Source organism: Microtus pennsylvanicus, chromosome 12 (genome assembly GCF_037038515.1).
Source record: "Microtus pennsylvanicus isolate mMicPen1 chromosome 12, mMicPen1.hap1, whole genome shotgun sequence".
NCBI lineage: Eukaryota > Metazoa > Chordata > Mammalia > Rodentia > Cricetidae > Microtus > Microtus pennsylvanicus.
The window spans coordinates 4,775,419-4,791,458 of record NC_134590.1 but is presented as its reverse complement, the minus strand read 5'-3'; the positions used below and the strand labels follow the sequence as shown (position 1 = coordinate 4,791,458).

General features: G+C 44.6%; 1 protein-coding gene across 1 annotated transcript; it reads right to left on the bottom strand.

Moving 5' to 3' along the window:
• Positions 1-691: 691 nt before the first annotated feature.
• On the bottom strand, positions 692-12,712 carry LOC142832439 (17-beta-hydroxysteroid dehydrogenase 13). Its single transcript, XM_075942864.1, has 7 exons — positions 12,397-12,712; positions 9,543-9,650; positions 7,568-7,699; positions 5,997-6,103; positions 4,496-4,633; positions 2,814-2,930; positions 692-1,102 (listed from the first exon to the last, which is right to left on the bottom strand). Exons 1-7 carry the CDS (start codon positions 12,604-12,606, stop codon positions 1,012-1,014), a joined length of 903 nt encoding a protein of 300 aa, XP_075798979.1. The 5' UTR covers positions 12,607-12,712; the 3' UTR covers positions 692-1,011.
• Between the last annotated feature and the right edge of the window lie 3,328 nt (positions 12,713-16,040).

The window sequence follows — 16,040 nt, the reverse complement described above, 5'->3', positions numbered from 1 at the left end:
GGTATTTGTAAGGAAGATATCTACACTGAAAATGTGTGGAAGTGGGCAGGAGATCTCATTACTGTGGCCCCAGGCATCTGCTGAGCTTCAGTTCAGAAGGATTAAAACAAAATGTGGAAATAATGGTGGAAGTTCATGGCTAGGAAGTCAGAGCAGAGTGCCTAACCCATGCAAGGCTGTAGGTTCAGTCTCCTGCAGTAAAACACAAAAGACGAACCAACCAACAAACCAACCAACCAATCAACCAACCAATCAATATATAAATCTATATAAACAATCCAGGAAGGGTTTGCACTTCATAATGGGAGTTTTTTTGGAGGGGGGGATTGTGCTGCTGTTTTTACGTAAACAGTTGACTACTTTTTTTAGTGGTTGCCTAATAGAGTTAAAAGAGAAACAAATGTGTTCAAGGTCTTTCTAAAGTAAAGAACAAGGTGTTGAGGCTTCACAGTTGCAAATCTAGATAAATATTTGCTTCACCAAGTTAGGCAAATAAAACCGCTTCACTGTTCATTCACGTGGTGTAAGGAAATCTGCACACTAAGAAGAGTCGTGAAACCAAGCAAAACAAGAACACTCCTCTCTAACTCATGCGGCAAGGAAACAAGGAAGTGTTCTTCTTGTCACCAAGAGCAGATTGCAGACACTACCAACCGCCCATCGAAACGGAGATCACTACAGCTTGCCAGCATTTGTTCAAGACTTTATTATCTTACCCCTTTGCCTACATTTTGATATTTAGTTATCTATAAAAACCACACTGATTATCTTAATGTTCCTTTGTTGAACAAATATTATCTTATTATATTCCCATTGCCATAACCAAGTACTGTAAGTTGAGATATCTACAAGCAGGCCAGAAGGGCAGCTAATCAGTCTTGTTCATTAGAGGACTAGTGCCAAGATTACATTTTTAACACCAGCAGCTCTTTCAACACATGAAAGGAAGCTTTACTACGCCGACTCTGAGCATAGGTTCTTGTCATTGGTGTATACACGTCTCGGCATACATTACTTCATTTTGATTTTGCGGCCCACAATTGCTTCGAATTGAATATCCTGGATACGACGTATAGCTTTTAAGGCACGTTCAGGAAGAAACCTACATTAAGAAAAAAAGATAAGAAACTTCAATTTTAAGTTTTGATACTAGTGGCTTTTTTTGCTATCTTATTTTATTTTTGCTGTGTATTACCTGACCCACATTAAGTTTTCCTCTATTCTCTGTTTCTTCCTTAGTCTCTCCCACCCTCCACCCCCATCTGCACTGATCTATAATACAGCATTGCTCTTTCACAAGAGTAAAATTGTATGAGATCTTATACCAACAATGATCTAAAACTGAAGCTCACGGCTGAGCCGGTGAATTCTGGTGTCAAGGACTCAGAATCCATGGGACACACCCTTCCCCCTCCTCCTCTGTTCAGGATACCTATTACTTTGTAAAAAGAAAGGCTAAGGAGCCTTTTTAAAAAGCCATTGCCTTTGAGCATAGCGCTGTGCCAAGCGGCTAACACTGCCAGCTGGAAGCCATCAGCTGTCTATAATAAAACGTCCAGGATTCACGTGGGCTGAATATTTAAGCTCATCGGAGGGTTAGTTAGTCAACCTGAGCTGACAGCTGACGGACTAGCGTAAGCGAACTGGAGGAGGCAGAAAGAGCACCCTCTACAAAGAAAGTCGTATTTCGAATCACACTGGGATTGTTTGCTAAGATTTACTTCCCTGTCAGCCCCTGGGTAGAGGAGGGGAAGATAGGGGAAGAAATGAAGGGTCTGTGAGGACAAGGGTAAGAAGAGGGCTTCTGCAGGCCTTCCTGGCCCAGCTAGCCCACCCAACGACTAGCGATTGCCTCTGGTCACAAAAGGAGTTAAATGCAAAGAACAACAAAAAGCCCGTTGCCAGAGCAACAAATCACATGGAAAACTCCACAATGAGGCAAAGGCTTTGAGATGCCTCCCTACGCAGGGTCGCTGCTCACACCCCAGGCAGAACAACCAATCATATTTATATCATGGTCATATACATGTCTGGTCTGATTTGGGGATTTTCCTACTCTAATGAGATCTGTTTGGGGCTGTGCTGAGAAAACTTGCTTCATGGGATTTTGCAGTCTTTGGAGCTCATGAGCCTGGGAAGCAAAGAACTGACTCCATGCTAAGGCCCTTGGATTGAAAATGAAGTGGTATGAAATCCTGTGGAGGTGGGTTGTGAGACATTTAGGATGTACACTACACAAAGAACTGCAAAATCTGAACACCTGAGGGCCTGAGAGATGATCACACAAATGCGGGAGCCTGACTTTAGTCACAAGAAACCACATAAAAAGCTGGGCATGGTGGTGTGCATGTAAGCCCAGTGACATCGACCCTAGCCCGATTGGATTGGTGAGTATAGGACTCCGTGAAAGACCCTGGGGAGGTAGGGATGGAGGGAGAGGGAGAGGGTGAGGGAGGGATGGAGAGAGAAATCCTGCTTCACCTGCCCCCACACGCATCACACACAAACACATGAATACACACACAGAGCCTTTACAATAGATGTCCCCATAACCTGTCCTTCTCAAATTGCCTTTCCTTCAGTTTGAATAGTCGTGAGCAACGTCTGGGCAGAGACCGTAGATGTATTAGACGAAGGGGATCAGGGAATCCAGGACTTATTTTCCTCCCTCTGGAATGAGTAAGGCAGTAATATGGGAAACTAAATTTTCACTCCGGACGCAGAGAGTTTCCATAGCGACCTTCCCATCTGAACATCTGTCTATAACATTTCTGTTTGTGGTTTAGTATTTCAGGGTTCTATTCTATACTTACTTTTCCATGACTAGAGAAATGCCGATATAGGATGGGACGAAGATCATCTTCTTGTTGGTCAGTATTCCATCCAGCAGACTTCTTGCGACTTCACTGGTCTCCAATACAGGCCACAACCTGGTAGAAAGTGGGGCGAAGAGTTGATGTCTGTTTATACTGTATTTCTTCATTTGGGTGCTGGGATTGGACCCAGAACTTCACACATACCAAGACTGCATTCTACCACTGAGAGAGAACCCCAGTCCCTCCATATTTATTGTTTTTAGTTAATGAATGAAGCAAATGAACCCATCTCCTCACCAAATTTAGAATTAGGATTTAAAATGTCTCAGGATTCCCTGCATGAATGTCACCTCCCCCACATCCCATTCTGGTATCTTGTAGTACATTCTTAGACTTTCGGGTCCAGTGTGTATGTGTGTTAGACATGAATGTCACCTCTGCACATCCCATTCTGGTATCTTGTAGCACATTCTTAGACTTTCAGGAAGCAATGGGACGGGAGAAGGGGAACAAAAGGGTGTGCATAGGGTGAGTCAGGTGGTGTTTCCAGGCCTGTTCAATGTAAAAAGAATATTCTACAGCTGAGTCCACCCCCGCTGTGTATGGCTGTTTCGTAGAGCTGTAATGTTTCAAGGCATTTAGTGCTTAAGATTTGCTTCTCCTGCAGTTTTATGGAAACTGAATATTTGTATATGTCGTAGCTTTTTTGTGTATGTGGTGCCACATCTGGTGGCATGGCCTTCCTTGATCCAAAGGTTGTGCACATGTATCGTTGAGAAACGCTTGGAATCTGTGCCATTAATGAAGATGATGAGAGAAAAATCAAAGCATGAAAATGGGTTTAATATGTCACACCAAGGTTAGCAAGTGTAGGGGCAGCTGAGTGAAGAAGCAAGATGAGAAGGCCTTATTGAGAAAAGGTACCAAGCCACGGCTAAACACAGACAAGAATTATAGGTTAATTTAAGTTGTAAGAGCTACTTATTAATAAGCCTGAGCTAATAGGCCAAACAGTTTATAAGTAATATAAGCCTCTGTGTGTTTCTTTGGGACTGAATGGCTACAGGACTGGACAGGACAGAAACTTGCGTCTACAATGAATGTTAGAACTTAATTCTTTGAGACAGTCTGTGGTTTCTGAAAACTCGTGTGTGATTGGGATTCCAGTTGCAGACTAACAAACCATCATATGGAAACAGAAATCAATACTTTTCAGATTATTGGTGCTCTGTCTCTTCCCTAATTTTGCAATAGAGTCTTCAACCCAGACTCAGAGCCCTGTTTGACACAAGCACCTTAATGTAGCCTCAGTGGGAAAAAAATCAGGGTTTAGCCCGAGTGAGAACATTCCCGTGCCCTGGGCCTTGCTGTGTCTGCAGTTAGGGCTGCTCCAGGACTACAACCAATCTAATGGAGTTCTTACCTTTCTTCCCTATTGCATCCTCCCCTAGAGTGGCAGGGAACTCCCGGCAAAGCACATCAGACTCTAAGATCAGCACTTGCCAGGATTTTTAGGGGGCCCACTCTACCACGTTAGTTCGCCACTAGGGGTTGAGGTGGTGCCACTGGATTTACTTAAATAAAGGTCACATACTTGTTAAGTACCTATGAGCTACTCAAGATGCCATTGTCTGGGAGGGCTCCAGCTTAAAGGTCAGCACGGCCGAGTACCACCTCACCTTGTACTTGGGTTTTTGGTGAAGCCAGTATTTACGAACACAGGGCACAGGCATGAGGTTCTGATACCAGTTTTCCCCAAGGTTTCCAGTTCTGCGGTCAGTGCTCTGTGGAAGCCAACAGCAGCAAACTTGCTGGAGCTATGAGAGAAAGGCAGCCATTAGCAAAGTTGGGGGACATTCTCAGCCACCTGTGAGAAGATAGATTGATTTGTTTAGGCCAAGAAGACCCCTGGCCTGCTACCTACAGCTCTTCTGAGAGGATAAATGACCATTCGTTTTTATTATCTTGTGTGATTAAGCAGAGTTCTGAACATGCCCAGTACCTTTTTCCTTTTGGGGTGCTGAGGATTGAACGAAGGGGTCTGTCCACACTAAGCATGTATTCAACCATTGCTACACACCAGGGCCATGCTCCTGATTTCTAACTAGCAAAGATAACAAAATAACCACTTTACAGACAGGCTTAATGTTTTCCATTCTACATGTGATCTTTTCTATGGTCCAGTCAGCCTCACAAATGCTTCTTAATCTGGTTTTATTTCTGTCTTTATCTTTAAAAATATGAGTTGGGAAAAGACATTGAAAACACTCTGAAACCAATGCTGACAAACTTTTGTGTGACTATGAACAATTTCTCCATTCTTGATTAGTGGGGGAAACCAATACTGACAAACTACTGTGAGACTTCGAACACTTCTCCTTCCTTGATTAATGGGCTGATAGCTTCTCTCTTGACATCAGTGGTCTTATTGGCTTCTTAATTTCACTGAGTATTTGGAGTTGAAGGACTCCAGATGGTGTGGGTGATTCGTATTTGCAATCTTTAACACCAGATTCTATGTTCCTTTGTTTCTCTGATTATAAAATGTTGATAATGAAATATAAGACTGTTTTGGGGATTCAATAAAATAGGATAGAAATAGTAACTTATTAAGCACAAGGAGCTATACAAGTGGTAATTTCTGTTTTGACCCAGGTGATGAAAAATCAGTATCAATGTGCATATAAAGATATAACAAATTGAACAACATTTGCATCCACTGCATTCAACTATCTTGACAAATTCGTTTCTGGGATTATTATGCCACAAAGTTCACAGGGGACACGCTGCAGACAGTGTGTCCCTAGGACTTGGTGTGCAGTGTCTGCATCTCCTTGGGAGGTAGAGCCGTTCCATATTCTTTCTCTCACACAAGCATGCACCTAGGTCACAGTAGCTTCTGATGTTCTGTTTCCTAGTCTGTTGTGTTTCTTGTCTCAACACCCACACATTGCAGGATACAATGGAGACACAATGGAAATACAATGGGGGAGCTTTCAGAAGTCTAAAATTTTTAAAATAAAATTAGAGCCAGTTTCCTTATTTTATAGTCATTAAAAAGATAGCCCAACCTTCCATGTAAATTCCCTATATCCAAATTCCCAAGCTGTGGGCCTGAAGACTAATAATCCCTCAGAAGTCCAAAAGTGCCTCGCACTGATGGCATTGCGCAGTACTTACCAATAGGGGATGAGGTAGGGGATCACTCTGTGGCCACACACTGAAGCCACTGTGACAATGTGGCCAGAGTTTCTTCTTAGCATCGACGGGAGAAGTGCTTTGATGATCTTAAGGTCCACGTAGAAAGAAAAGAAATAATACCAAAGGCATTAGGCAGATCCCAAATCAGGACATTTCACTTCTGCCAAGGTGGAGGCATTAGAAATAAAATACATGCAAGGCTCTGTGGTCCCTCTGTACCAATGATAGAAAGGGAGCATAAACATGATGGTTTGGGGCAGCTCCAAGAGCTGTGTCCTTTAGCTCATATGCCGAGAACCTGTATTATGTGTCCCTTTTCCCTTCAGAAGGAATTAAGCAGCTCCTTCCCGGATATGCCATCTAAGCAACTCGATTGTCATTTCTCTATAGGGCTAGGGATTAACCTGAGGGCTCTGTGCGTGCTAGACAACCAGGGTATTGCTGAGCTCTGAGCAATATTGTCAAAGGATAAATCCTCAAATGTAAGATCTGAAGGGTAATTTGGCTTTTTACAAGTTCTTGGTTTCAATGAGAAGGTTGGGAATCTACTTGTATAAAGGCAATTGAAGAACATACACTGAGTTCTCTTCTGGTCCACAGCCACCGCGCATAGTGTGAGCAGACCCAAATCTCTTTCTAGTAACAGTATATATTATACACCGTGTTATGGGAAACAAAGATTTTTTTTTGTTTCCAAAAGAGTCCTCACTGTATGGTGAGAAATATAAATAACATTTTATGAGATTTTATAGACTCAGGGCTGAGCATGGACGATCTTTGGATCCACATTAGCTCCAAGGGCTACACCAATATGGAGGCCCCACGCTCTCTCTAAAGGGTCGAGAGTCACACTTCAGCTTCTCGCAAACAACCGATGGTAAGAAACCTCCTGACCTGTCTTTCTACGTGCCAACATTCCGTGGACCTAACAGGCTGCTCCACCCGGAACCCACAGGCTGCATATGGCTTAGATCAGCTCTGAACGCAGACCAGCACAAAGCAGTGAACTTATTGGACCATTCTGAGATTTTTTTTCTTCTTGGTAACTCGACTGTGAACTCCTCAGCCATGAACTTTATAGATGAAAATGTTATGTCCAAATGTCAACTTATCTCAGAACTTCACTCAAAGTGTCCCCAGCTCCTGCACACACCTGTTTAGTGACTTCTATGTCCTTTCAGCTCCTAACGTCTATGACAGGAGGCTACAAATGGATGCATTTCCTCTAAAACGCAGGAAAGACGCAGAGAGACAGCTGTGAGCTGACCTCCCCAGAAGCTCTTGTGGACCCAGCACATGCCAGGCTCGATGGTACGTTCCGTTTGACAAAACAAACCAGACGGCTTTCATTTGGGGGAGCTGTGTCCGCTTGAGCTCTGATTCCTGTGGCCAGAGACAAACGTGGCTTTTCTACTCAAACACAGCACACGATTCCCAAGTTAAATAAAACTTCACATTTTCCCACCCCAAAATATTGTGAACTCAATGAGTTCTCAGAACCAAGGAGATACCAGACATACACCAGCCAGAAATATTTCCAACCCACTCACCCAAAAATGTCCTAGGATGTTGACCTCAAAAGTTTTGGTGATCTCCTCGTCCTTGGTGCTAAGAAGGTCAGCTGGATATATCGCCCCTGCGTTATTTATCACGATTTCTACGTCACCCACTTCTTTCTTCACCTTAAAGACGAGAAAATGAACACAGGACGGGTTACTCTCGCGAGGTCGTGGGGTTGATGTTGATAGGGGTCGGATGGGCAGAGGTATTTTCATGTTCTCTATTATAAGGACATACACACTGCTTTGTGAAAAGGAACCAGAACACACATATTATCCGCAGCATGGCAGTTTACACGCTGCTAATGGGCTCTGTGTTCTGCGCTAACCGCTCCACTCCCTACCCCTAGCCCAGAAGCCTCCGAAGGAGTACCAGGTTGATACCAGCAGAAACTAAGTCGATTTGACATTTTAAGAAACACCTGAGCCCAATAACACACTACAGGGATGATAATGAGAGTCACACAGACATCCCAAGTCACAAAACTGTGGTTGACTATTGAGAGGCAAGACTGAGTGTCAGAGACAGTGCCGTTGTCCACAGCCTGTGTAATTCGCCGGCTGGGGATGACAGGGAAGACTGATAGGTAGGATAGCAACCGGCCATCGTCTCAGGTGGCCGGTTCTGTGAGTAAAGAACAGATTTAAGATGCAATTCCTTCCGTGCTCACTGGCTTCGGGATAGCTAGCTGGGTCACAAAGCCATCCGGGGATTTTTTTTTTAAATTCCACTGCTAAGGTCTCTCAGAGTTCAGACAGGAAAGAACTGGCTGCTCTGGCAGCACAAAAGGAACCTGTCTGTCGCTAGGGAGGCTCAACTATTGGTGAGAACCTTTAATTTTGTGCTCAGTGTGGCACAGGTCATGTGAAGGCTTATGAATTTAAGAATTTAAATAAACAAGAATTAATCTTTGTACTGGTAAACTAATACTTAAGTTCTGATGAAATATTTCTGAAGTGTTAAGTAATTAATCTTGGTTCCACTACCCACTGGCCTCATGGCCTTTGTCTGGGCCAAACCTTCCGAGCATTTGTTTACTCATCTATAGAGAAGCTGGTGGCGTTTGAAAACTGACTTAAGAAGGTGGCGGCTCATCAGAATCAGATGGCTTGGTTCACTGAAAGCACTCCATGTGTGCTTTTTCTAAAATCTGGCTAGAGAGGCTGTGAGAGGGCTTAGCAGGGAAAGACAATTTTTTCCAGACTGGACAAGCCCAGGACCCACACTATGGAAGGAGAGAACCTGCTCCCAAAAGTTGTCCTCTGAATTCACATACACCCCCACATGCACACGCGTGTGTGTGCATGTATGCACACACAACGTACACTCAGGCACACAATACACACATACACACTAAATAAATAAAATGTTTAACTGTCATTAACTGTATGTTTTCCATAAAAGGCTACATTGTACACAAACCAATAAATCTCAGAGAAGAAATAAGTAACTAGTAGTAAACTAGTAGAAAAAATGTAACTCAAAAAATAGTTAGGAAAATATTCTGCAGATAAATTTTCCATCATAGCTGGGCGGTGGTGGCGCACACCTTCAATCCCAGCACTCGGGAGACAGAGGCAGGTGGATCTCTGTGAGTTGGAGGCCAGCATGGTGTACTGAGAAAGCTCCAGGCCAGCCAGGACTGTTAAACAGAGAAAGCCTGTCTCAAAGAATCAACAAAACAGAGAGAGAGAGAGAGAGAGAGAGAGAGAGAGAGAGAGAGAGAGAGAGAGAGAGAGAGAGAATCTGTCATTTATTTCCTCTGGGCCACTGCTCAAACTTCTGAGCAGAGCAAATTTGATTGATAATATGAAACATTCGCAGAGGCCAGAGCTGAGGATTTTAATACCAATCAAGTTCTGTTTATGCTTTCCTTTGGTCACACAGAATCTTCACTGAGCGGCTGGTGTCTGGGCAGCCCCAGAGAAACTTTCCCCTTCTCAGCTGATGCACCCTGGTTCTCACCTGATCCACAGAGTTGTAAATCTCCATCCGGTTGCTGCAGTCCACCACAAACACGTGCACAGTGGCCCCCAGTTTCCGGCATTCGGCTGCAGTTTCTTCAACACCGCGCTGTGTGTTGGGGCGGGGGTGGGAGGCAAATTCAAGGAAAAATAAGCAACAGAGAAGAAAGACTCTAAAATCCTTGTCTCTCCTTAAGTGTAAGGGAGTTCCGTGAACTAATTACACTGGCTTTACCCGCGAACCAGCACCAGCAAGGAAGAGAAACAGTAGTTGCATTTAGGGCTTTTGCAGCTTTTCATCCTGCCTGGGGCTTGCACGTAGAGTAGAGAGGTGCCGTCATAGTGCAAAGGGCATCCTTGATGTGCTAGAAGGTACTTTATGCTCCTCTCAATGCCAGGGAAGATGTCTGAGCATGGAGGGCAGAAGGGTGGCTGCTCCATTTGCTCAGCTCACCCTTGGGGAGCATGAGCCAAAGCTGGCATGGAGGGCTGAGCAGCGTCTAACTAGCAGTGATTCTAGACTAGGTACGTTTCTATTGACTGGCCTCGACAACTCAGACTCATTCCCCTGGTGCGAGAGGAGATTCTTATCTGAGGGAAGCTTCCATGGAAAACTGGTTACTACACCAGATGATCTATCGGGCATTTATTTTTCTGGTGCTTTGAGTGGATAAAGGCCAAGAGCCAATGGGTGAAATTGCCCACGAGTCCCGGAAGTGGAGACAGCTTATTTTTAGCCTAAATTCAGAGGCCTCTCTCTTACTTGAGATGAATTGTCCTAACGCCGTGTGTGTGTGTGTGTGTGTGTGTGTGTTGTGTGCACATGTGTGCATGTGTGTGTGTTTTCTCTCCTGTTGTTTTAGACCAGTTGTCACTCTCTACCCCTTGTTTACTGTGTGTACCCCAAGAGGGTCTCCAGCTCCGGCCAGTGTCTCTGCCTCATCCTGCTGAGTCAACACCCCGGGAGGCTTTAATTTTAATTTTTGACCTCCATTTCGAGGAAATATGAATTCTTTCCAAGTTTTGGCATCTGATGATTTCATAGGGAATATTATGAGGTTTAAAATAATTGTTTGTTTTAATTTGTTTTTCGAGACAGGGTCTCTTTGTGTAACAGCTCTGGCTGTCCTGGGACTCACTTTGTAGACCAGGCTGGTCTCGAACTCACAGAGATCCACCTGTCTCTGCTTCCCGAGTGCTGGGATTAAAGACATGTGCCACCGCTGCCCAGCTTAAAGTAATTTTTAAAAATTATACATTTCCCTCTCCTGGCTGTCCCCACTTCTCTGTGGTGGAGAGTGGGGACGCCCGAGAAACCCTTTCCTGTGCACACCGGGACAGAAGTAGTGTCACCATCTCGTGAGGCATCATCCCTCAGTGGATGGGTGGGTTTGGCATAGGCTGACGGCCTCCCTTGGGTCCCCTTTGCATTTCCCCATCTTGGGCTAAACTGTGCACAGAGCAGTAACTGAAGTCTCAAAAAAACAAAACAAAACAAAACAAAAAACAAACAAACAAAAACCCTCACACTTTAACAAGGATTAGAATGTCACTACAAAACCAACTGTCCCTTCAGATAGCCTTGGGGTGGGCGGCAGCATAGAGCAGCAGTCTGGGTAGGAGAATTTCCACTGACTTTGGCTTCTGCTGGAAGCCTGCTTACTTCCCGAAGGCCCAGCTGCCTCCAGCCCCCCCCCCCCCTCCATTTTGTCTAGATCTGAGGTCTGGAGAGAGTAGCAGCAACCAGAGCTTCAAGCAGGTACTTTGACTGAAGAAGAAGGATTCACCACTGTCGCCTGCTTCAGCAGCACAGCCGCTGGCAAGCTGTCCCTGCTCCTGCAGTGAAGGCTCATCCGCGCAGCTCGTGGAAGCAATTCTAATTAAACTCAAGAGCTCGCACACATACAGAAGACATGGAAGTGGGGGGCCGTAAAAATGGGGGTCAGCAAGTGTGAGGGGGCAAGAGATAAAAATGGGGCTGAGGACTGACTATGATCAATATAAACATGAAAACCATGATCACGTATGACAAGATTTGCTCATAAGAGCTTACGAAAGCCCTCCAGTGTTAGCATTGATTTGGAACCTGGCAGAATGTAACTCTTTGTCAGTTTTGCTCATGAAGACCTGCTGTAGGGTCAACTCCTCTGTGTCCTGCGCTTTGCTAACCTCAGTGTTCTTTCTTTAGTAGGGTACAAAATAGGATGCTTCGGGATGGCATTTCCACGCACACACATGAGATGTTTAGCAGCCCCCATGATTGCTGTTCTCCCCTAGTCTCCGACAGCCTCCCTCTTTGGCTTTGGTTATCATTCTATCTGTAGCCAAGACTGGCTTCCGGCTCTCAGCAATCCTCTTGCTTGGCTCCTGCAGTGCTGGGGCCACAGCAGAGCGACCATGCCCGGCAGATCCTTCCCTCGGTTAGCCTGGCTTGTTTCACCTGACATTTATCACTTCCAGTTTTGCCCTCTGAAGTTTCATCCCAATTGTAGAGATTTTTAAAAAAAAATGAAGTTGAGGTAAGTGATGTGGCTTGCTTAGTTCCAGCAGCTTGGGAGCTTCCCGGCTCCTGCAGCTTTGGTATCACATTGGGTACAGTGGTAGAAACAAACAAACAAACAAAACAAAACAAAACACCTCATGGCTTTAGTCCTCCAGCTTCTTCTCTCCATCCAGTCAACCTGTCACAGAGAACATGCAAGGCTCCGGAGGATTTATTAAAACTTTGTAAAAGGAAAACAAAAAGAAGTGCTAAATCAAATAACCAAAGAAACACATTATTATTGTGTATTTCTTCTTATTAAATTTTGCCTTATTATTTTGTGACTTTGAAGGTTGACAAAAACACGTGTTACCTTATTGATGTCCCACAGGACCAATCTGCTTTTCCGCTTTGCAAATTCATGAGCCGTCAGCCTGCCTATTCCGTGTCCAGCCCCGGTGATGAGAACAATCTGTCCAGCCACAGATTTTCTTCTCTGGGGAATAAAGAACGTTACCAGCGACTCCAAGTAGGAGTAGAGAATGATGGGCACCAGCAGGAGAAGATCCAGGATGATGTGCATGGCTCTGCACCACGCTCTCCCTTCGGCTGCCTTCTGGAAACAGACGCCTCTGCACAGAACTCCACAGAGAGCCCTGTTGGGTATGGCAGGCTGCAGGAGGTGAGGCAGCCTTTGCCTCCCGCCCCTGACAAATCAGATACACCTTTGGTTTTTGAAACGAGGCCAGCTTCTAACAGAAGCTGAGCACAGGTCAGGGAACCCAGCAGTATGTGCCCTTTGGACCTGCTTATTGGAGAAGCAGTTATGTTTCAACACGAAGCTTCATCTCTCGAAGTTATTCTGGAAATAGTGCATCACCTAATGGTCTGGGATCATGGAGAGAACTGACTTTCATATAACCTAAAATTCTCTTCACCCTTGGGGTTCCCATGCAAGCTTCATCACCCAGAATCCATAGTGGAAGCATAGAACCAACTCTACACCCCCATACCCTCAGCCCTTATCATAAAGCCCTTATCTCCCAGCCATCCATACACATCCACACCAGAGTTGTATGAAGCTGGCTGTGAAAAATTGATTGCCCCAATGTTACAAGTGAGACTTTGGTAATTACCTAGGTAGCCGGTTGTCTATCATTCCTTTTGGAAGTTGCTTGATTGAATTTCCTGTTTACTCAAGTAATATTAATTTCCCTTCTCATTTCTTTAATAGGGTTGAAGACTAGAAAGTCATAGTTACTTTCCTGTCATGACTTAGACAAGCCATTTTTTAATATAAGACTTAGACTTCTTAGGATAGGATAACGATTGAAACATTTAGCATATATTTCTTGTTTGGTGTTGTTCATGCTGGTTGTAATTCTAATTTTTATGTATGTTTTTGCCTCTTTTTTTCATGGACAACAATTTATATTTGTTCTTATTGTATATAGTTTTGTATTAGGCTTAGGACACACCTTTATCCTAGGTGGAGGCAGGAGGCAGTCCAAGGTCACACCCAGCTGTGTTGTGAGTTGCAGCCAGGATACCTGAGACCCTGTTTTATAAAAGACACTTGAAGGAGAAGCGCCTGATATGGTAGCCCCTGCCTCCTTTAGTAATAGCTTTATTCATTTGGCTAGCTTACACATGTGCCACAGGCTTGCCAACTTTAGCTGCCATGTATGTATGCATGTATGGTGTGTGTCTCTAGTCCTAGCACTACAGATGTATGTATGTACATATGGTATGTGTCTCTAGACCCAGAACTAGGGATGTATGCATGTATGTATGTTTGCATGTATGGTGTGCGTCTCTAGTCCCAGCACTACAGATGCATGTATGTACATATGGTATGTGTCTCTAGACCCAGAACTAGGGATGTATGCATGTATGTATGTTTGCATGTATGGTATTGTCTCTAGTCCCAGCACTACGGATGTATGTATGTACATATGGTATGTGTCTCTAGACCCAGAACTAGGGATGTATGCATGTATGTATGTTTGCATGTATGATGTGCGTCTCTAGTCCTAGCACTACGGATGTATGTATGTACATATGGTATGTGTCTCTAGACCCAGAACTAGGGATGTATGCATGTATGTATGTTTGCATGTATGGTATTGTCTCTAGTCCCAGCACTACGGATGTATGTATGTACATATGGTATGTGTCTCTAGACCCAGAACTAGGGATGTATGCATGTATGTATGTTTGCACGTATGGTGTGTGTCTCTAGTCCCAGCACTAGGGATGCAGAGAGAAACATGCCAGGGACAGGACAATCTGGTCTACCTACTGAGTGTCAGGTCACATAGAGTGATACAGTGAGACTCCATTTCAAGAAAAAAAACAAAACAAGAGCAAACAAAACCTTCTGTAGTTAATATAAGCTTCTGTGTGTTTATTCGGGACTGGCACAGTTGGGACAAAAGAAAGGCTCTGTCTCCAATTACATAGGCTTATGGGCAGGGCTGTTGTCATGGTAGTTAGGGCCTGGAGTACACATGGGGTCTTGGGTGCCCCTTACCTTCCCTATGCCCCACCTGAGGTCCTAGGCTATAGGACAGTGTTCCCATATCAGGGCAGACATTCTTTTCTTACTTACTGTCTGAGAAATGACCTCACTGGCACACCCAGCAGTGAGCATTGCTAATTCCCTAGGCATTCCTTAATCTAAAACTGACAATCAAGATTAGTCATCCCATCCAAAGTGGCCCCAGTGCAGAAACGCAATCCCGACAGCTGGCAAGCAGTCTCTCAAGTCTTGGATTTGGGTGAGGTTCTCAAAGGCTGCCCTACGGATGAACGAGGTGGATTTTCTCATCAAACTAGGGAGAGAGAAATTTCAAGTGAGGATTAGCTTCAAACATGTAATAAGCCTCAGACTCTGAGTCAAAGGAGCCGGTGAATTAGAACAAGCTTTTAAAAAACACAGAGGGGAAAAAAACCCAGAAGCCCTTCCCCATTCTGCATACATTTACCACCCCGCAGAGTGCCGCTCTGACTCAGGGTTGCTCTTCTGAGTTCCTAAGGCTACTGCTCTGTCCACAGCCAGTCTGACTCCTAACAATCCCGTGGCGCAGGACTCCTGTGAGGTCAGGTGTTGTTTGACTTTCTTTTGGGACCACAAGTTCACAAAGAACAACATGGAGACCTACGAAAGCTCGGCCTTAGCTTAGGCTCGTCTTCAATTAGTTCTGAGAACTTAATTAACTCATATATCAACGTTCTGTCACGTGACTCCGTTACCTCTCCTCTGGACAGCATGCCTGACTTGCTCCAAGTCTGCTGGCAAAATCCCTGCGTCTAGATTCCCCCTCCCCCTTTCCTCTCTCTGCCTATCCTCTCCGACCTAGCTACTGGCCATTCGATCAGAAGGCGCCTCGGCAGAGACATAACTTCACAATGTACATAAATATTCTGCAACAGTCATGTGGCAATCTGCCTGGTGTGTCTTAACATTCAAGAAATGAGTTTCTATTTTGCCAATATCATATGCAAAGAAGCAGGGCTCATACTGGTCACTCTCAAAATCCCTATTTGCATTAATTTCTGACGAAAGCTTTGGAAGGTAAAATGAGTTTAGTGGGAAAAGGGAAATGCTATCAGTATGCTGATATTCACAATGAGTTCTCTTACTGAAGCTTCTAGAGGCTTCCACCATGCCTACTCCACTGGCAGCTAAGGTTGACAAACCTATGACATATGTATAAGTGAGCCAAAAGAATAAAGCTATTACTAAAGGAGGCAGGGGCTACCATATCAGGCGCTTCTCCTTCCAGTGTGCTAATGGGCCAGATGTGGTGCAGAGTGGTGAGGATGGAGCCCAGTTGTTTATGCCTGTTAGGTTTGTACTTTGCCAATGGAGCTACATGCCCCACCCAACCCTGAACCTGACCATACAGCCCCACCTCACTGAACTTCACCTTCAAGAAGTTTCTGGAGACAAATCAAAACAAAGCAACGACAACAACCAAAAACAAAACAAAACAAAAACAAACAAACAAACAA